At 35.3% G+C, this 21,345-nt stretch overlaps 1 protein-coding gene and 2 long non-coding RNA genes across 3 annotated transcripts; 1 reads left to right on the top strand and 2 right to left on the bottom strand.

Moving 5' to 3' along the window:
- Positions 1 to 845: 845 nt before the first annotated feature.
- LOC131845130 (uncharacterized) lies at positions 846 to 21,165 on the bottom strand. Its single transcript, XM_059194168.1, has 17 exons — positions 20,934 to 21,165; positions 20,607 to 20,851; positions 19,256 to 19,466; positions 18,429 to 18,637; positions 17,999 to 18,106; positions 16,784 to 16,993; positions 14,075 to 14,254; positions 13,223 to 13,337; positions 12,465 to 12,690; positions 11,813 to 12,098; positions 7,654 to 7,826; positions 6,798 to 6,946; positions 5,986 to 6,091; positions 3,766 to 3,996; positions 3,013 to 3,228; positions 2,418 to 2,566; positions 846 to 1,064 (listed from the first exon to the last, which is right to left on the bottom strand). The coding sequence occupies exons 1-17, from the start codon at positions 20,985 to 20,987 to the stop codon at positions 846 to 848; spliced, it is 3,087 nt and encodes a 1,028-aa protein (XP_059050151.1). The 5' UTR covers positions 20,988 to 21,165.
- On the top strand, positions 8,013 to 10,207 carry LOC131845117 (uncharacterized). Its single transcript, XR_009357621.1, has 3 exons — positions 8,013 to 8,535; positions 8,630 to 8,851; positions 9,907 to 10,207. It is a non-coding gene; the product is annotated as an uncharacterized LOC131845117 (long non-coding RNA).
- LOC131845116 (uncharacterized) lies at positions 9,436 to 11,294 on the bottom strand. Its single transcript, XR_009357620.1, has 4 exons — positions 10,800 to 11,294; positions 10,214 to 10,340; positions 9,755 to 9,889; positions 9,436 to 9,573 (listed from the first exon to the last, which is right to left on the bottom strand). It is a non-coding gene; the product is annotated as an uncharacterized LOC131845116 (long non-coding RNA).
- Positions 21,166 to 21,345: the final 180 nt, after the last annotated feature.

Genomic DNA, 21,345 nt, shown 5'->3' with positions numbered 1-21,345 from the left:
TGATTGTAATTGCCTTTAAAATAATAACGATTGCGTCTTTCCACCACTACTCTATCGGTCGTCGCGTACAATAAATATTCTTCTATTCACATCTATATATCTTAAGAATATCAACATGAAAAATCACGAATGATTCATTGAACATCTAGAAGTCAACGACATGTGGCAGAACTAATATTTAACTTCCTAGTGAATATTGGAAAATTATTCATTACTCTAGAAGTAAACTAAAACATTAAAACTGTCAATACTCAAGTTCTGTTTAATTTATAGTAAAGAGCACAAAACTTGTCATCTGATATCAGATTTTATAATTCTTCAACTCACAGTGACTTGTGTGTTCAACATCCTCTAATTATACATTAAACATTCAAATCTAGCTACTTACTTAACTTGAAATGCAGAAATATAAATAAAGTATGAAGTATATAAATAAGTCTTTGAAATAAATTCTCTTGCTCTGACTTTTCTTGGAGTACAGTTAAGAAAAGAGAGTACAGATGTCGTTTCTAGAATATTTTGCAGCTATTGCACTGTCACTTCTATACAAATATATACGTGTAAGAACAGGATAGTAACAACAAGACAGGCGACAGAACCATTCAATAAGTTATTGAAAAGCGAATATGACAGTGTAATAACCCATTAAAACAATAGATCGTTGCCGAAGGATGGAGGACATACGATTAGGATTTCTACTGACGGACAAAGAAGGACGACGGGAATCGTCCGTCGGTTGCACAGGCCGTAAGTGGGAAATTTCAATGGAAATATTCACGACGATAGGGGTACTGCGCGGCGTGTAAGTCGCGGCGATAGGCGTGTCCGGCGTGGGGGTCACATAGTCAATCTGCGTCACGGGCGGGGGGACCGGCGGGGCCCGCGGGGCCCGAGGGGCTGGAGGGGCCGGCGGGGCCCCCGGGGCCCGCGGGGCCCGCGGCGGCGGGCGGGCTCCAGGGCTGCACGGGCGGCGTGGGTGGGCGCACGTTCTCCTCGCTGCTCTCCAGTACCGCGCCCGAGCTCTCCAGTGACAGGCTGTTCAGCAGCATGTCGAACAGGGTGTCCTGTACATATACGTAGTACTCTTCTAACACCACTCGATTTACAAGATGGGCCGACCGGCCTTGTGGAAAATTATAACAATACAATATAAACATAGAGGATGTAATAAATAAAATAGTTTTATGAATTTTGTGTTTAGATCATAATTGAAAATTAGCTTCATGTCTATAATGAAAAAGAATAGCCAAACTTGGTTTCGTTAAATAATTAAACATATAGAAAAACTATTATTTTCTTAAGTAAGAAAGATGTAAAAAATACATGAATATTTAGTGGTATAAGGATCAATCTTTCTCTAGTTACAATATATTTTAATGTTTGATTGAACTTGGTGATGACACCACTGTCTCTCTTTTATAAATTTAAAATGAAATCTAAGTAAAAACATTATGAAGTAAAAAAACTGGTTATTAATAATTATAATAACATACCATTCCGACTATTTCCCTGATGGGTTAGCCATAACGCTGGATATTATAAAATGAGTTACAATTATGATAGTAAATACACTATCATAATGTTTTTATATGGTAATCGTCTTACAATATCCAAAATTATAAATAACTGGGAACATTTAAAATAGCTTATGCAATCAAAAACCTGGTTCCACTAGCGTTGTAACAGAATATTCACATCCATATAGGATGAAACCATGTTTATATATATTATATTGTTTCATGAAACACGTGGTATTTGTAAAGACAAATATATTTATATTTAAGTATTAATATAAAATAAGAAGCAGTATGTCAATGGCAGGCTGTAATGTATCCTGTCGGTTATTCATGAGAAAATCTGTGATATATATAAATTACCTAATCGGTAAAGTAATAAATGTTTTATTTTATTTCAAGTTATGGTAGCTCAAAAGAATTCAAAACATTTCTAAATAAAATAGGGTTATTAAAAGTTCTGATCATCATGAATAATAGGGATAGTTCATAACAAGCAAATATAACATATTTCCATATGAATATAAAGCATAGTGTTAGTAAATACAATATCATATAATACATACTTAATGGGTTTCTTATTTTCTTTAATTCCGCACTAATACCGCTAACGGAATTAAACAAAATAATATAAATCTTTGGATTGAACTTCTTCAGCACCGTAGCAAAATAACATTTAATTCGATAAAAAATATGTAATAAATAATAATCCACATCACTCCCAACAATTGTGCGAAGAATTTCACAAATTGTGTGCCTTTAGATTGTCGACAAAAACGCATATAATAAGGGCTAAAGAAAAACACAAGGAAATGGTGACGACCTTTACCCAAAAGTGCGATAATATTGTTTAATAATATAATAGTAATATATAAGAATATATAAAGTTAGTGGCATATTTACGTTGTAGTCCAAAATGAGTTCGACCTCGTCATTGTCGGAGATGGATGAAACCGAAGGCCAGTAGTCATGTAGGGATAGGTTCGATACTGGCGACACGGTGCAACGCTCTGGGGTACTCGGTGGGGTCAGGCCCACACGTGGACCGTACGCTATGAGGAGAATAACAAAATAATAAAATATTGTACTTTTAATTTATTTTTATACTGTAAATAAAATCTCTAGTCTGTTTTTTAATTTCAGAGATCAAATTGACAGGTGTAAATGTCAAATTTTCAAATAATGTTACCAGTTACAGTGCTGTACCTGCAATATCAACTTGTTTTAGTATATTAGTATTATACAACAATCACAATCAACGAGGTTCAAGTGGGACATTGACATTTATTTTACATAGATGTGTCTCTAATATCGATGGTGAGTATTATGTGAGGGCCTCGTTGGTCTAGCGGATTAGCACACCGCTTTAAATCCATTAAAACTATCCTATGTCCTTTCTCAGAGTCTAAACTACCAGTGTACCAAATTTTATTTAAACCGGTTCCAGTAGTTTTGACGCGAAAGAGCGACAGACAGACATTACAACGTGTACGTTTACCAGAGGGACGGTGCGAGTCAGAGCGGTGCCGCAGCTGTCCGGGCGACAGCGGCGCACGTGGCTGCCTCCGCGAGGACCCCGCGCCCCCCGCGCCCCCCGCGCCCCATCCCGCCGCGCGCCGCGCCCGCGCCCCGGGCCCCGGGGGACCCGAGGACGGGCCCCGCGCCGGCACGCTCTCCAGGGACGCGCTCGTCGAAGCCCAGTTGCGCTTCGGACCTGGATTTGTGAGAATAAAGACCGTCAATAACGAATGGCATTATCGAAACTTGTAAACGATCGTTAACGAAATTAAACCTTCTCGTAAAACTGAAATATGATGGTATATCGTATAGATAGGTGCCTTAAATTCAAAAACAAAGTGTTTGTTAAAAAACATCTTAGCATTGTTAGAACTGATAAAATTTAGTTATTCCTATTCATTTATTATATAGGAATTGACGAATATGAATTAAAGGATGTGATTGATAACTTAGAGCAAATCTACAGCTAATAATAAATTCATAAATGAACATTATAATTCCAAGTAATAAGTGGTCCAATATATTATCAAATTCCATAAATAAATATCATTAACAGGGCCTGCGATATCACTCGTGTGACATTTATAGCCTGCGTATAATCCTGTTAAGGTATATTAGTATAAAGTTTCATTAATAATCCATTCAGTTGTTTTTGCGTGAAAGCGTAACGAACATCCATCCATGCACACATTCAAACTGTTGCTGTTGTAACAGTAGTGAGACGTGTAGCGACCGTGTCGGGTGTGCTTGGGCGTGAGTCCGTTGATGCGCATGAGGTTGAGCAGCAGCATGTCGGTGTGCGCGGCGGTGGAGAGCTGCGGGTCCTGCAGGTCCCGGTGGTGCTGGGCGGCGCGCGGCCCGTCGGAGCCGGCCGGCGTCACGGCGCACAGCAGCCGGCTCAGGATGTCGCTCTGACCGCCGCCGCCGCCGCCGCCGCCGCACGCGCCCTCGATGTCGTTCTCACCTGCCGACCACGCATATTTAATTCAGATTACTATCCATAGTGTTACTTACAATTTATAATACAACAAATAGACATAACACTTAATGTATATAGGTATAATAGACATCGACCCCGGAAACCCGTCCACTCCTCCGACGCGTATTTATTTCTCCATTAAAAAAATATCTATAATATATATCCATGTATATTAATGTTGTGCAACATTTTTAAATAGAACCCGAGCGTTTCCGTACACTGTGAGATTGGCACAGGATTACCCGTTGCATCCATCAAGTTAACATATATGTATAGGGAAATGTATAGCAAGCATGAAGTAGTGAGCGAATTGATACGTGTGTAGAAAAGCCCGAGAGAGATCATAGCGATCACCGTACGCGATAATGAAAGCTTATAAAGTAAAAATGTAATTCATAATAATATTATTTATTATAAATTGCCTTCCTTTATTTTCCCCATGGGAACAAATATTATTTGTGGAATAATGCCTTTTTATAAGCATATGTGCTCGCTTTGAACTCATCTAAAGTAACACTGTCTTACTTACAAACTGAATGACTTGATTTTATGTGAATGAAAGGACAGTGAGTTATTTAATATTATATTAACTTCGACAGTGTTTGTAACGAAACATAAAATTTATAAAACAATTTTTTTTTAATTTAAAATAAAAATAACATTTTTGTACTATATGTAGGTATTATTAGTGACATAATTTTTTTGTAATAGTTTTGTATGACACATATTATTTAACGCTGTCATACATTTTTTTTTAATAAATAACCTTCTTTAACATTAAATAATCACATATTGATGTAAACTGAAGTCGACCGATATGCCAATTTTACCGTTTTTATTCCTATAATAACAAAAACTGATATCGATTCTTTAAATTGTATCATAGTAATAAAAATCTGTATATAGTTCAACTCAACGAGCTTGTTAACAATTAGAAACAAAATAAAAAATATAGTAAAGAACTATCCTCAAATCAGCGCGGCAAAAACTTCATAACTATTCCAATTTCAAAACACACGCGAATGTACTATCTAATCGAATAAATATTTCAAATGAGCCTTAAGAAAAAAACAAAATAATTCAAATTTGGAAGCATGTGATGTGATGAGTGTATTCATATATCGCCGCAAATGTCTCTTGCGGCGGCGGCAGCTGCGTGCAGTCTCCGCGCGGCCGCGTAGGGCGGCGGACGTGGCGCTCGCGGGCGGCGGGGGGCGGCACGCGAGGGGCGCGGGGCGTACGACCCGTAGCGCGACTCGTCCGAGCACAGCGACGCGCCCGACTCGCCCAGCCCGCACCACTCACACGACCCGCTCGCGGAGGACGCCTCTGTCGCGCAACGGAACGACCGTGGGTCCAAGGAAAGGAATAGGATATGAATAGGCAGGGTGGGTCGGATTATTGGGGCTAACAACATGATAAGGTACGCAAAGATAATTTGTAACGTTTGTGTAAGCGTCCTGCTTGTAAGGATGAGTATGCCTTTGTTAATATGATTGCTTTATTTCGTTACTTAGCTGTATTTTTTAATATGGTGTTGGTAGTTTGAATTATTCATATACATGATTTTAAAGATGTACAATTTTACATTAAATTTTATTTAGCTTTTAGGCACACTCTAATAAATAAGTGAGTATACATCAGTGTGTACTATTTAATAGATATATGAACAGATAAGCATGTTGCTTGTGATGCGACCTTTTGTTGTAAGATTTGTAGTAAACTTAACATTAAGTTGTGTTAGTAATTTAAAAATTTGGTTGACAATTATATACGACATGTCTTGTAGGTAATAAATCTCAAAAGTACATTTAATAGACACTTATATATATATATATATATATGTATATATATGATAATATGTTATATGAAATAATGAATGAATTGGATTAGAGGACATTTATGTTTCATAATGATTTAGGATAATGTAGGAAGACAAATATATAATATAGTATAATGACAATTCTAACTAACCGGACATCGCTTCATCGTCCACATCGTTCTCCTCATTTGAGTTCTCGTCCACATTGTTGTGGGTGCTGTCGTCTGCGAACACCTCTAGTTCGCTGAACATTAACTCCTGTGGAAATAGCCGGTTTTAGTGTCCACAATCAAATTCATAAATTGAGTTATGTGAATTTTAACATTAATAATATAGTTAATTAGATACTAGTACGAATAGTACATATTTATATTTTAATAATTGATTATTTACAGTTTAAAACTTAATAAAGTTATAACTGTACTAACATTAATTTGTGTAATATTTATTGTGACGATGTATTAATACATCGTCACAAATATATGTATAAAGTGCACATTGCAAATACATTACTATATATATTTTACTGTTTTCACCACATACCTATCTAGAAATAATATTTTATTTTACGAATGTTTCCTAATATATAAGAATTTTACATATTAGGGTAGTAGAGTAGACTAAAGAATTATAAAAGTTATTATGAACCGTGTAATCGAATACATAACATTCACGTCTCACAGTTGCTATATATATAAAATATATCATGAATTTTTATTGTTTCCTCGCAAGTGTGTTGAAAAACGTCGTACGATATACGTGGGTATTTAACACACTCGGCTCTATTACGCCCTCGCTTTCGGCTTATAACACAATAACCATGACAACGCACTTATATCGTAATATACTAGAACGGCCAATAGTTTAATTTTATTATATATTTCTATTTATCTGTGTGCGTTTGTGGTATCATCCTAACTCCGGTATCATCGTATATGTATGTAGTAATGTGTCAGTGTCCGACCCCGGTGTCGCTGCTGGACTCGGAGGCGTGCGCGGCGTCGTTGTTAGCGGGCGTGTGCGCGGCGCCGAGCTCGGGCGACGACGCGGACGCCGCCAGCGGAGCCCCGCCCGCCGCCGCGCCTGCCTCCGCCGCCGGGCTGCTCGCCACGCCTGACATACCATTGCTTAATTTACACGTACGCTCTTTCACGCAGGAAAGAATGGGCATGTAAATGTAGATAAAGAAAACGAGCGTGACCGCGCGCGCCGCCAGTGAACGCATTGCAGGAAATAATATGCATGTAAATATAAACAAACAGAATGAGCGAGACCGCGCGTGGTGCTAGTGAGCGTATATTTTGCGTACTTCTATCGTACATGCTATAGCGTCTTTTTACACCTTTACTCGTACGCGCTATTTCGCAGGAGAGAATTAACACATGTAAATGTAGATAAAGAGAGTGAAAAGGACTTTTTATAATAATTCATTATCATTGCAAAACGGCGGATATCTGACTAAAATAATAGAGTTATTGAAAATTTACAAATCCTAAACGAGTCCTCTGAAAAATAAAATCTGTAAAATAAAAAATATTTTTATAAGTGAAATTAATCATACGCTGGAAGTCGCCCGAAATAGTGAACAAAAAAACAATAATTGTGGGCGTTGGCATTCCCGCTCTAAATCGCTCGCATTTCTGATCACGCGTGAAAGAATGGTTAGTAAATAAACGGATCGTAATAAAATTTTAATTGAAGATAAATTGTATCACATCGACAACTGTCATACAAAACTGCAGACAAAATGGCGGCTAGCAAACTTCATAAGATCTATATTAGTTTATGAATAACACTACATAGGAGTAGATGTAACATACAGGTGAGCGTGTTGGAGTCCTTGGCCGGCAGGTGGTGGCGGCGGTCTGCGCGCGCCTGCCGTCCGGCGAGCTTGCTCGGCACGCGGCTCGGCGCGTTCGCCGCGCTCAGCAACGTGTGCAAACTCACTAACGCCATGTTGTCCGTGCCCGCCACGTGCAGGGAATTCGCCGATCTACGAATTATAATATTCGCATTGACTAATATAGTTTAGGAGAAACTATCTAATTAACTGAAAGATGTTTGCAGAAGTTAACTCGTATACATGTGTAAGGTTGGGTAATCATCACACACCTCTGACTATACTAGTTCAAACGTTTTGCAGTTAATTCACACACAAGCATCCTTCCAACCTCTGGGGGCGTATTATGAACTCTTTAAAATCCAGTCAGTTTCCAGGCAGTTCAGTTTACGGCCTTAAACTGAATTGTTCTTTTTCGTATTATGAGGGTCCAAATTCAAACCGTATTCTGCCTGGATAGTTTGTCTCTGGCTGGTTAGTGGATTTTCTCGCGCTGCGTTCGGATACGCATACATTCGTTGCAACGTTAAGTTGAGTTTTTGTGTGTCACTTTTTGGACAAAATATTAATTAAATAAATGTAAATTAAATATAGAAAACAGTAATTAAGATACAATGGTAGAATTTGTGTAATATACAAAAATATTCCAGACAGTTTTATTGTCTTTTTTAATAATCCGGATTTATTTGTAAAAAATATTTTCATTGTAATATCCAAACGAACTTTGTGCATCTACTTAAAATTCCGCGCAAAGTACTTAATTCTGATTTTAATGTACAATTTGAAACTTAGCCTTTCCATGACTTTATACGCAAGTTAAATTTAATAATTCAATTATTGTGAAAAATATACCTAATGTAACGTAAGTATTCCTAACATTTTCTTAGTAATGTTTTTTTAAAATGATGCAAATATTTAACTGTTTATATTTGTATATTTATCTAACTAAATTGTAGATCACGGACTGAAACCCCTGGCCAACGTCGTGTATCGTACCGGTAATTTAAAATTATATGGGATTTTTAAAATCCCATAGGGAAATGGCAAGTGGCTTTAATAAGTCCGCCCAAGAATACCATACCAATCGCTTGTGTGAGGACGTCGCTCAACAATTAAACTCCTTAGGAAAAGGGGGGTTTTAAAGACTGGAAAGGATTGTCAAGTTTAAGTGTTATAAGGTAACCATCTGAATTTTAATTTATTTCATTTAATAGGAATCTCAGTAAAATCTGAAATACATGTATCCATGCAAATAAATTGAAGTATCTGTTTGTAATTTTGAAGTTCACCAGTTACAACAGCTTTTCAGTAAATGCATACATATATAAGGTAAGATAAATGACATAAAAAAAAATATATATTTGTCTGTCCGTTTGTTTGTTCTTGCTAATCTTTGAAACAGCTGGACCAAATTTGAGGGATACTTTCACTGTCATATGTAATGAGTTGTGTAAAGGAGTAACAAGTTGCTTTTATTTGAGATATTTTATTTATTTTAACAAAAACTAGGTATGCCATATGGACAAAGTCATAGGTAATAACTAGTATATAATAAAATTATCATATCCCTTTAATTATAACTACCAATAAAAGACATAAATAATGTACCTATATCATTTATTATAAAAACAAATAATTAAAACATTGACCTATTAACAATATTATTATTTATAAATGTTTCAATTTCTTAGTTCCACAACTAAACAACATGGGTTTGTCTAGCAGCTAGACCTTCATTTAGTTCTCTATAAGAATTCAAAGTACATGTAGGCATCTAAATCTAGAAGCCCAATTGTGCTCTCAATGATATTCCATGTTCTTACAGTGTAATATGCTTCTTGTGGTCCTGGTATAGCATTTGAGATGGGAGTATACTTCTCTAAAGCATATCCTGGATCTCCTAAAAAAAAAACAACATATTATATACTATAATATTAATATTTATTTACAAAAGTATTATTTCATTAAAAACACAGCACAATAACTGTTGGTGCTGATAAATAACTATGTTTCTAAATTACTGAAGTTTAGAGCTTAGATGTAATGATGTTTGTAGTTTCATAATAAAATTTTGTGCTTACCAAGTAATCATAAGGATTTATTCCAGCTTAAGTCCTCTAGATGTTGCTTAATGCCTCTGGTTTGCCCAAATGTCATGAGTAGCTCCAGTTCCAGTTGGCATCCACACTTATAATCTCCATGTCAGCATTACTAACCTAAATTTTTTTTCCAGATTAATTACATAGATGAAAATTATTTGAAACATAAGAGAATAATTAATGGATAAATATTATTTGAAACATATGAGATTAATTACATGGATACAGATTATTTGAAACATATGTCTAAGTGTTATGGTCATTTAATATTTAAGTAAACAATTTATTGTTAGTATATAAGTAGCTTTAGAGATGTATAATCATTAACATATTTTGCATGTCTAAAATCTTGTTTATTGTTAATTTATATAATTATATTAAAAAAAGATATTAAAAGTGCTTATATTATTAAACATGTCTTTTAATTTATATTTCACTTACCAATTATATATTTAATGAATGGTATTGTTTTCTACAGTAATATCTCTTCTTAATTTACAATGGGGTGGCATGTGTACAGTCAAATACAGCCCAATACACCCAGCATTCCAAATTCCAATTATAAAACCTAAAATATAATTAATTTAATTTAATTAATTGTCCTCGGAGGAAAGTGCCGGAGAGACTGCACATCATCAGACTGTTGCATACTTGTATACTTGCTTTCTAGGCTTTACTTGTATGCATACATTTTACATATATATTATCACTATATCATATGGTATGGTACATGGTACTCATAGATGTATTTGCAACAATAACAGTTGCTAATTGTATAGAAATAGATACCTTTGAATATTTATTATCTATCCTTTACTCAGATGTCCTTGGAATTTTATATATGTATTTACTTTTGGATGTTGGGTAAATGCAATAAATCGGTTATTTGCCATTGGCTGTGCTAAAGAATGAACAGCAATATCACTAATAGGCCGTTGATAAATATGCCTGTAGCATAAATAATAATCCTACTAAAACCTGACATAGTCAGCTAGTGATTTAGTGAAATAATTACAATACATTATACCTTAGTTTCCACTGGTAGGTCTGTAAATTTCGATGATACCGGCATATGAGTTCGCACGCATATTACGCACCAAATCTTTATTTAGATTATAACGTTTTCTAAATTGTTCATTTTTATTGGATTGGTCGCGTAATCGCCGTCTTTTCACTTTCCTTACTTCTTTTTCGTAGGGTGCACACATTTCCAAAAACTCCAATACTTCGAGTTCATCACACATAATTAAAATTAAAACGAAACAAAAACAATCGAAATAACTGCACAAACATGTTTTAAACATAATAAAAACTGACATAGAAATAGAAATAATAACCAAATTACAATAATGAAGCTATAAATTAGAAAACAATTCTATAAAAGCTAATATGAAGCCACCGTAAACTGAATTGTTTTTAAACGGTCTTTTTGACAGTTGTGTCCGCTTAGATCTGTCAAATGAAACGCTCATAATACGAAATAGCCGGTCAGTTTTCGGGCAGAAGACGTTCAGCTGTCACGTGACCGCTACTGGCTGGCTATTACGAAATTTCAGTTAAAGCCGTAAACTGAATGGGAATAAGAGTTCATAATACGGCCCCTGCTCGCTTCTTGCCAATAACATACCGCAAGAGCCAGCAGGCGCTAGCGCGATTCGCGCATGTGGGCCCCTGTACATCACTTCCTTTAACCATGTACATATACATTACACAAATCAAATCTAATCAAATAATATTTATTCGTGCAGAAACTTTCGACTTCTTATGCACGTAATTTTTTTATAATTTTGCCATTAAAAAATAGCGTTTTTCTATTTTATAAATATATCCCATATGTCATATTATTTAATTTCATTTTATATCTGATTTTTTTTTTAATTCAAATGCATTACAAATTCATAACAGAAATATTAATCAAATAGTTCATTAATGAAAAAGTAGGAAAAAATAAATTGGCATGCTGGTACTATTTATTGCAGTTCCAGTTTGTGAAATTCAACATAATTTCGTACGTCTAACTGTTCGTTAGTAGTGTCATACCTGGAGGTGGAGGGAAGCCCATAGGCAGCATCGAGCGCGTGCTGATGCGAGGCGTGTGCGTGCACGTGCGCGGAGTGCGCGGGCGTCGCGTACTGCGACAGACGGCGGTCGAGCGCTTCACCGTACGGACACGTGACCGCGGTCGGGGCCCCCGGGACCCCCGCAGCTCCAGCCACCCCCGCAGCCCCCGCGGCCGCTATCCCCGCGCCCGCGCTACTGCATCCCGACACACTGGGCACCTCGTTGTTGCGGCTCTCTTCGCACAGCATTGCCGTATTTAAAACACCTGCTGTCCATGAGCGTGTGGATCGTTAGTAATAGCAATAGCAATGTAAGTATCGTGTAGGATGACCTCCATTCGCTTACGGACAACATCGAAATCATAATGATGAGAATATGCCTGCCTAAGTTGAATATACTGATCTCCAATTTAATAAAAATTTATAGATATAATTATTATTAATGTACACGTGAACAGACAACAAAGAGCATACAATGCACAGACTCTTTTTCCAAGATAGTGTAAAAGTAAAAATTTTTGATTTTAGTTTGAACTTTTTTTATTGCGTGCTAACTGGGAATTATTTTATTTATGTTATATACTGAATTTCAATAGTAAAATCAAATAAGTGTTAGCAGAGTATGGTGATACCTGGACTGTTCAGCCTCTGGCCGCTGATGATGTTGTGTGGCGTGGCGAACTTCCACTGTGCGCCGAACACGTTGGGGTCGCTGAGGGCGCCGTCCACCGGGTTGTCCTGCGGCGCGGCTTCTCCCCCCGCGGCCCCCGCGCCCCCCGCCGCCCCCGCGGCCCCCGCGCCGCCGGAGGCCCCGCGCCGCGCCGGCAGCGAGTTGCGGGACATCTCCAGCGTGAGGCGCTGTCACCATCACACATAGTTTTTCATTCGTAATATCATCAATTTCTATTTTCGACCGACTGTCAAAGGAAAAAGTTCTAAATTCAATTGCATTTCCTTGTTACGATCTATCATAGCCATAAATTAAGAATTCTCATGGCGATACTTCAGTATTGAGAGTAGAAATTCATTTATACGCTATATCCTTATCTTTATCTTTATACTGTCACTACTCTTTAAAAACCACTTTTTCGCCCCAATTCCAAGCTGAAGTGTATATGAATTATTACTTAACAACGTTTATTTATACAAGTACTCATTTAACAGAAATACTGTGATCTGAAAAACATCGGTTCATGAGTCCGCTGCATAGAAACCGCTCAATTAAGAAGAAGAATATATGAAGAATATGAATATATATTTTATTATGTTTGCCCATATTATATATTAATACTAGCAATCCCTAGATTTGTGCAAATATTAAACTACCCAAGAATAGGAAACTATACATCTTTCATAATTAAATATAACGATAAGAACTGAGTTTACTCACTTCTTTGAGATCATTTATTTGCAGGATGTGCTGGTTCTGCATGGCTATGAGTTGGTTTATGTACCACTGCTGGTCACGGCAACGCTGGTAAAACGTGGGCGGTCGTACTTGGAACCTTAATATAATATAAATACATGTACTAAAACTCATGACGCCATATTTACATAAAACAACAAAAAACATACTTTTTGGAAACATGTTGTAGACATGTGTTTAGTATTAACTTTTATATAAAAGCAGAGCAATCTGACAGACAAAAGTTTGTTATGTCATTTCCCATCTTGTGAAATGTGGTAAAAATTTAATCAAAATCAAAAAATATTTAGTCATGTCGTCGCCGTCGTGCCGTCATTTGGAGTGCTATCGAGCTAAGAAGACTGACTGACGTTTAAACATATAAAACAGCATCTAATATGTGACGACTATTGTGGCCCCCATATGTAGCCAGTACAACGGATTTATTAATCTATACCCATATGAATTTCCATCACATGCCCAAGTACTGAGATAGAGTTTGTACTACGTCGTGTGAACCGCAGTCTCACCTATTTTATCCTTCAAGCAGCTTGCTTGTAAAATGTGTAGCAATTGAAGTAATGAAATAAGGCAGTGCAATTATAGAACAGAACTGTAGAACTGTAATCATGTTATCATGTGTTACAGTTCCTCCAGAACAGTAACACATGATAACGTGATTATGTTTATATGCATATGCACAACATTTACCACTCACCATCAAGTCAACTATCAGCTTGTTTGCCAATCAAATTACAGAAATGTACAATAATTTACATATTAATTATGTTTGAAATGTAAATAAATATAATAATAAATAAAGAGTAAACCACGTACCTCAGTATGAGGGTATCAGTATCGGTGCAGTGGTACCCCTCGCTAGCGAGAAGGTCGAGCCTAAAGAACCGATTGTAACCCCAGCACTCGCCCACTTCGAAGTCGGACGCGAACTCACGCACGATGTTCTTGGTGGGGTCATGGGAACCCTGGTGTAGCATCTCCACGCGATATTCGTACCTATTATGAACTAGATTTTGTAGATTTAACGGTCTTTACTAAAAGTAAACACCTCCAAATCCTTGATGATGGTAAAGAGGCAAAGTAATATAATTTATAACAGATTATAAATTACATGCACAGTCTTAACTAATGACTTAACAATTTTATAACCAACATATGTACTACTTTTTAGATAATAATTTAATTGAATACAAAGTAACAAACATTTCGAATGTACAACATACAAATTAATTCAAATTATATGTCAGGATGTTGATGTGTGTTTATATACTATATTTGTTATATATTGTAATAAAAACATTCTAGCGCAACAATTGACTAACTCTAAGCATGTCATTGCGATTTAGAATTAAGGCTACACTATTTTACATTGTGAACACTGCATTATTCATGGATTTAAAAATAAATAAACACACATGGGACATTCCCCACAACCATTTTAAAAAAACTTTAGGTAAATAACTATGCAATGCAAGTACAATTAGTAAAACATTTGATATCTAAGAAACATAAAATAATTTGATTCTACCTATTTATTTTCTAAATGATAACTAATGATGAAGCTATGTTGCTATTAAAAATAAACCTAGCTATAAGTGGAACAGCAATCTACTAGGAACTCACTGCTTCCTATGCCACACTGTATTGGGTTTACAGGAAGATATGTTTTTTATAAATAAATTCATTAATTCGTAAAAATAAACCTGACTATTAGTGGAAGAGCAATCTACTAGGAGCTCACTACTTCCTATGCCATGCTCTATTGCGTTTACAGAAAGATATTTCTTTAATAAATAAAAAAAAACTTTAATTTGTATTATTAATGTATCTAAGAGTGCAATAAAGAATATAGGTATTGTAAACTTTTCGTCATCATCACAAGAAACCATTAGCATCGCATTATTAATCAGTTGGACACTGATATTTTTTTTCATATTACTCACAAAATAATAATGGATAAAAGTCAAATATTCATTGTCTATTGGTTTATGTTGTATTATTTTCTGTTTACCACAAACTATACAGAAGACAATAAGCAATTAAGTACGAGAAAAAAGAAATAAAGTGCATTTGTATGAAGCCAAAATATTATTACGATTGTGACATGAACTGACAGAAAACGGATGGACTACCTATAATGCGTTGAGAACCAAAATTGTATACCACTTAAAACACTTACTTACTCATTCTATGATTTTTTTAGAGCGGCTAATTGCGGAGAATAGCTCGTTATTTTCTCGCGACTAAGGCATAATATGTCATTAAATTTTAGTCCATTTGTATCTTATAATTATATTAAATATCTATTAGTATGTTGTATAAGTGATGAAGAGACTTACAAAATACAACTAAAGCCAGTGACAAATGCATAGAGAGAGATAGCTGGTTGGTTGGCCATATAATCTTGTTCATTTAAAATACAACAGAAAAAAATAGAAACTTTTTTAACAGAGAGTTAATGAATAGAAGCTTTACTTAATTATGCATATAATATTACAAATATAATGGCATGCTAATATTACAATTAACGACAATTGTATCTACCCATCTGTAACTTACCTTTTGCCTAATCTTAATTTAGCAGTGCTTGCAATAACGAAATAACCAAGTTAGCTATATGTGTACTATCAATATATAATTTAAAAAATATAAAAACACTGTGGGATTGCTATAATAGTGCCAAAATTCTACACTAACTTCACGACACTACACTAAACTTGTAAAAAACATTTCATACATAACCGAACCAGTTATATTTTATGTTACATTTACATGTTTATTTTTTACACATTTAATTGTAGTGAGGTTCCATCGAAAGTATGTAGTTCACGCTCGACTCTTAATAAGGATTTTTATTGAATAAATTACATTTGACACCTATTGGTGTATACAGAAAATAAAATGATTACTTGTTTTGTAAAAATTAATGTTTCGAGTGTGTACAAACGAGCTATAGAGCGCGCCCATTGCTCACGGAGGCAGTATATAGTGTAGACAGATGACAGATCCATACGTTTTTAAAGTACTTTACTTGTTAGGAACTTATTTCATAGTAAATATTTAGCCGTTTTACAGACAATAAACGCTCTCGCACGACCATAACACAATATCTGGACTATTTTTTATTTGGACGCAATAATATTAAAATTTTAATATTAGTTTTAACCATTATTATTTTCAATGCATATTTTATTAAATATTTAAAATAATACCACGTAGATCGCATTGATAATAAATATTATTAATATTTTTTGCGTAAAACATCATTAAGAGTGAAAAGTACATATTCAGTAATGTTTTCTGTGGACATTAATAGATAAACAAATTACCGATTCAATGTGCTCTACAGCTTGCTCATACATAAGATATGAAAACATTTTATACAATATATATTTGAATAATTGAACACATTTAATTTATATAAAAGTAAACCTTGCTATAATTAGTTTAGTTTCCAACTATTATACATAGTTGAAAACTCAACTAAGTATAACAAGGTTTATATGAAGCATGAAAACAACTCACTTGGAGGTCTCAGGCAGGCCCGCGCTGAGCTCCAGAAACACAGAGAGATAGTTGCCGCGCACGACCCCGTTCCCGTCGGGGTACACCTTGAGCCGCCAGCAGAGTCCGTTCACGTGCAACGGCGCCGAGTACACGGGCGACGCGCCGTGACGCAACTGTGTGAAGTTCGTCAGCGGGAACGTGCTGCTGTCGTAGCTCGGCACAATTTCACTGTCACATATTTTTTTTAATTATAAAATTACATCTTGGTGTGCATTATGTATATACCAATACACTCACCAAGAAATAAATATATGCCAAAACACAATCATACAACAATGATAATAACAATCTACATACGAAACTGTAACTGCACATAATTTGTTACCTCTTTGGCAGTACAATTAAATAAATCAAGTGGAAAACATATAGATATGGAGCACTCTTAGGAGAGGTGCATGATCAGCTTGTAAAGTTCTGTACCGGGGTAGGGCAAATAATAATTAATGTTTACTTTCACGCTAAGTTCTGAGACATGAAAGCTGGTCAGGCCCATGATTGTTGAATTATATCTTATTCTCCTAATAATTTTGAATATGAACATTAGAAGTGATATATTTTGTCTCACTTCGAGGTTACTGTATCCTACCATACCTAACAAGAAACTGCACAGATATAAATGTACAAGTATATTTTAGGTAGTAGTAAAACAATAAACGTAAACCAAACCCTCATTAAGTAAAAATGCGTAAACATTGCCCTTATAGTATTACTACTTGTATTAGAAATTACATGTGAAGGCCACTTCAAATAGGAACAACAGTTAGCTCTTGGCTAACAGTAATTGCAACACTGTATTCTACTTGAACCTGCATACAGACTTGGTAAAAAACAAGTAAACACTTAGTATTTGTTTTATTCCACTACCATACAACCTTTCATCTTGGCTTTATCTATTTCTTTATTTTAGGATACTATAACTATGGTAACATGCCAGCATGTCGTAATATTATTATAAATTTAATTCTCTTACAATGGCGCTGGTGTACTATTTTGCTACTAGTCTTCTTTTATGATGATGAATAGGAGTAGTGATTATGTTAATAACTCATCAGTCATCATGACTAGCTTTACATCACTACTTATTCACCTGACTTGTTATGGAGATTTTTCCCTGCCACCAAGCATAAATATAATAGAATAACCATTATTAGTAATAGGGTATATATATATCACCTATGAAAATCGGCCGGTACTGGTGCAGTCACAAAGCTGGCCATCGGCTTTTTGCGGACTTGATGAATCGTCTTCAATAATTCACCACTCCTTGCTATCAGTTCAGATCTGTGAATTTTGAAATTAATTTTGAGAAATATACCCTCAATACAAATCACCTGTTTTCATCATTCATTAGTCTACCTATAACAAAAACAAAAGGAGGAAAAATATAATGACTGAATTGATCGTAATTAAATTGGACGTAAACATAGATTATCAGGAGTCCATTGGCTACCTTTTATTTTTAAAATCGAGAAGGGTATGAAATTGATAAGAATCCATCATATCCCAAGAAAGAGATATAAAACTCATAGTAATAATAAAAAAATACTAAGTTCTAATTCAAAGCAAGCGAAGCATTCAGCATCTATTCCAGAAATATAATCACCTTGTACTGGTGTGTATTTGTCGTTCAATCTCCTGCAATAAATGCTCTAGTTGTTCAGTCTCTTGAGTCAGGCTATTCTTCTGCCCCATCAGAGTGAGAAGTTTGGCTTTCAGTGCAGAGTCCAAGCGAGATATCATAAGTTCCACAGCATTTCTTATCTCGCGGACTCGTTCGTCTTTCGCAGATCGTACCGATTCCACATTACGTTCCTGTGAATTTAATTAATGAAACTGTGAAAATAGGAACGTAGGGCTGACTGATTAAGTTTAATAGTTAAAATGAAATGTGTAGCAACATCTGCAATGTCTAGTATCATAAAGACTAGGCAAGTCTAGAAATATTTAATTTTGCAGAGTACTTTAATATAAGTAAGCACAGTAAGCACTTGAAAGGAATTTCAAAAAGGAAACATGAATTACTGCTTGAGTACAGTTAGATTACTCAATATTATAACTACCGAAAACAAAGAACATTATCTTTTTTGTTTGAAAGAAAACCTTGATGAAAATGGTTATGTCTAACTTATGAAGAATCTGTTTAGATGTTTAAGAGTATAAACTCATAATTACCAACTTAATTGTCAGGATTTTTTTAATGTTTAATTGTAATTTCTCAGATAGCTTTATGATTTCTTTTGATGAATGCTTCATGTGAATGCAATCAAATCATCAAAAGTCACTGAGTCAAACTCATACTGTATATTGACAGTTTATTATGAAACTGGCTATTGATAGCTTTGGAATCTGTAGTGAGGAGCTCCAGTTCAAATTTAGGCTTGTTTAATTTATTAGCATGAATGAGTCAATGAAAAATTACAAAGTACTCACCACATCCTGCACCAAGCTGATTAGTTCCATTAATCGTCTTCTGAGTTGAGCAACTTCATCCCGTATCTGCGTCACATGTTGCTCATACACCTCCTCAAGTGGCTTGAATGTGTGACCAGAGTGTGTACCACCCCACAGAGCGCAGCGATGGCATATGCAGCGACGACACGTCCAACAGTAGACAGTCAGCCTCTCTTGGTGTGTAGGACATCTGTAGCAGAAATAAAAAAAATTATATGATTAGAACAGCAAACTAGTTGATAGTAATATAAATACACGAACAGCAACAAGGACATCATGGTATAACTGCCTGTGACACCATTACAACACCATGTGTTTTCATTCCTGAGTACCAAGATGTCAAGTCTCTACACTCTGCAATTTCAGTGCAGTCTGAAATTTAGAATTTATTATTTTATGTAAATGGAAAAGCAAACTAGCTTATAGTCATATATATCCATTAAAAGCACCAAGGACATCATGTCATAAAGTTGGTGGCACCATTCAGATACCATATGTTTCCATTCCCGAGCACTAAGATATCAAGTCTCTACACTCTGTAATTTCACTGCAGTCTGAAATTTAGAATTATTTTTTTATGTCAATGGTACAGCAAACTGGCTTATAGTCATATATATTCATGAACAGCACCAAGGACATCATGTTATAATGTCAGTGGCACCATTCTGACACAATATGTTGCCATTCCCGAGCACTAACATGTCAAGTTTCTATACTGTGTAATTTCACTGCAGTATGAAATTACGAAATTGCAGGAAATTCAAGCATTCTCATACATATTCATATATACATAGTCCACAAAAAGTGGTATATCAAAACATTTTAGGAATATACATCCCTCGACGGTAAAATGTAGAAAGACAATAAACTGTTAAAACTCAAGTAGATAAAAACTGATTATGGAGATTCAACCAAAATCTCCATAATCAGTTTTTAACTACTTGAGTCCATCCATCCATTCCATCTACAAAAAATTAAATAATACACTACTTATTTAAGTATATACAATGAAAGAATGGAGTCCATTTTAAATTTAAATTCTCATTAGAACCTTATTTGTTTTTATTCACCATTACACCAAGTCAGGAGAATCAGTCTATAATAAATGCTATTATATAATATAAAGAATATGAGTATAAATTATATAGACTCAATTTTTAAGATTCCCAATTATATTTTATTGTGTAGTTCTAAATTGGGTTGTGAAACCATATCATTAATTTACAATTTAATTTAATAATTGGTTTATTTTCAAGCATTTGTTATTCAAATATATATTATAGAAATAAAACAAACAACTAATACAATAAAAACAAAAGTATTTACTTACTGGAGACATAACTGAACATGCTGCTGTTGCATAGTCTCAATCTGCTGAGTAACTTCCTCCACCCAACGGCAGTTGACGAGCTCATGTAAGTGCAGGGCAGCTCGACAATGGGGACACTGTGACCTCTGTTCCGTTAGCCATCGTCTCACACACGCATAACAGCACAGTTTTGAGCAGTGAGGACATAAATGTGCATCAACCAGCTTCTCCATACAAATGAAACAACGAAACACCTCTGCCAGGGTCTAAAATCAATACATCATTTAATCAATGATAGCACAATAGAATTTCTACAGGTCAAAAAAAAAATAGGCTACATCGATTTACCTCTACTATTTGTTCCTCGCCATTACCGTTCCCTTTATCACCTCTTGAGGCCATATTAGGACGTATTTCACTTATCACGGTTACGACGTATCATTCACCATAATTTAGTCATTTTTATAAATCCTAGAAAAGAAATGAACCATGTTTCGCAACTCGATACTGAAGAATAGTCAAATCAAAATACTAGACCACTTCCGCGTTCGATATAATCGATTAATAAAAACAAAAAAAATGTTACCATGAATAATTCCGGAAATTACCACTATAAAAAATTAAATATTAGACATATTGACCTATTTCTTATATTTCATTTAAATTGAGAACCTGTGAAATACAGCAACAAGGAATAACTGAAATTTGTAATTTAGAGATAAGAAACTGCGTCTGTTCTGTCTATTTATTTACTAAATGG

The sequence above is a fragment of the Achroia grisella genome, unplaced genomic scaffold (assembly GCF_030625045.1).
Source record: "Achroia grisella isolate CSIRO2021 unplaced genomic scaffold, CSIRO_AGI_Agris_v1 utg452, whole genome shotgun sequence".
Classification (NCBI taxonomy): Eukaryota; Metazoa; Arthropoda; class Insecta; order Lepidoptera; family Pyralidae; genus Achroia; species Achroia grisella.
The sequence above is the reverse complement of the archived record's forward strand: the minus strand, read 5'-3'. Positions and strand labels throughout refer to the sequence as shown.

Excerpts from the sequence above, each read along its gene's own strand:
- LOC131845130 (XM_059194168.1), bottom strand. The coding sequence starts at position 20,987 with ATGGCCTCAAGAGGTGATAAAGGGAACGGTAATGGCGAGGAACAAATA. Across the intron at positions 19,467-20,606 it reads CATGTTCAGTTATGTCTCCA|ATGTCCTACACACCAAGAGA; the intron begins GTAAGTAAATAC and ends TTTCTGCTACAG. Across the intron at positions 14,255-16,783 it reads GGCCTGCCTGAGACCTCCAA|GTACGAATATCGCGTGGAGA; the intron begins GTGAGTTGTTTT and ends AGTTCATAATAG.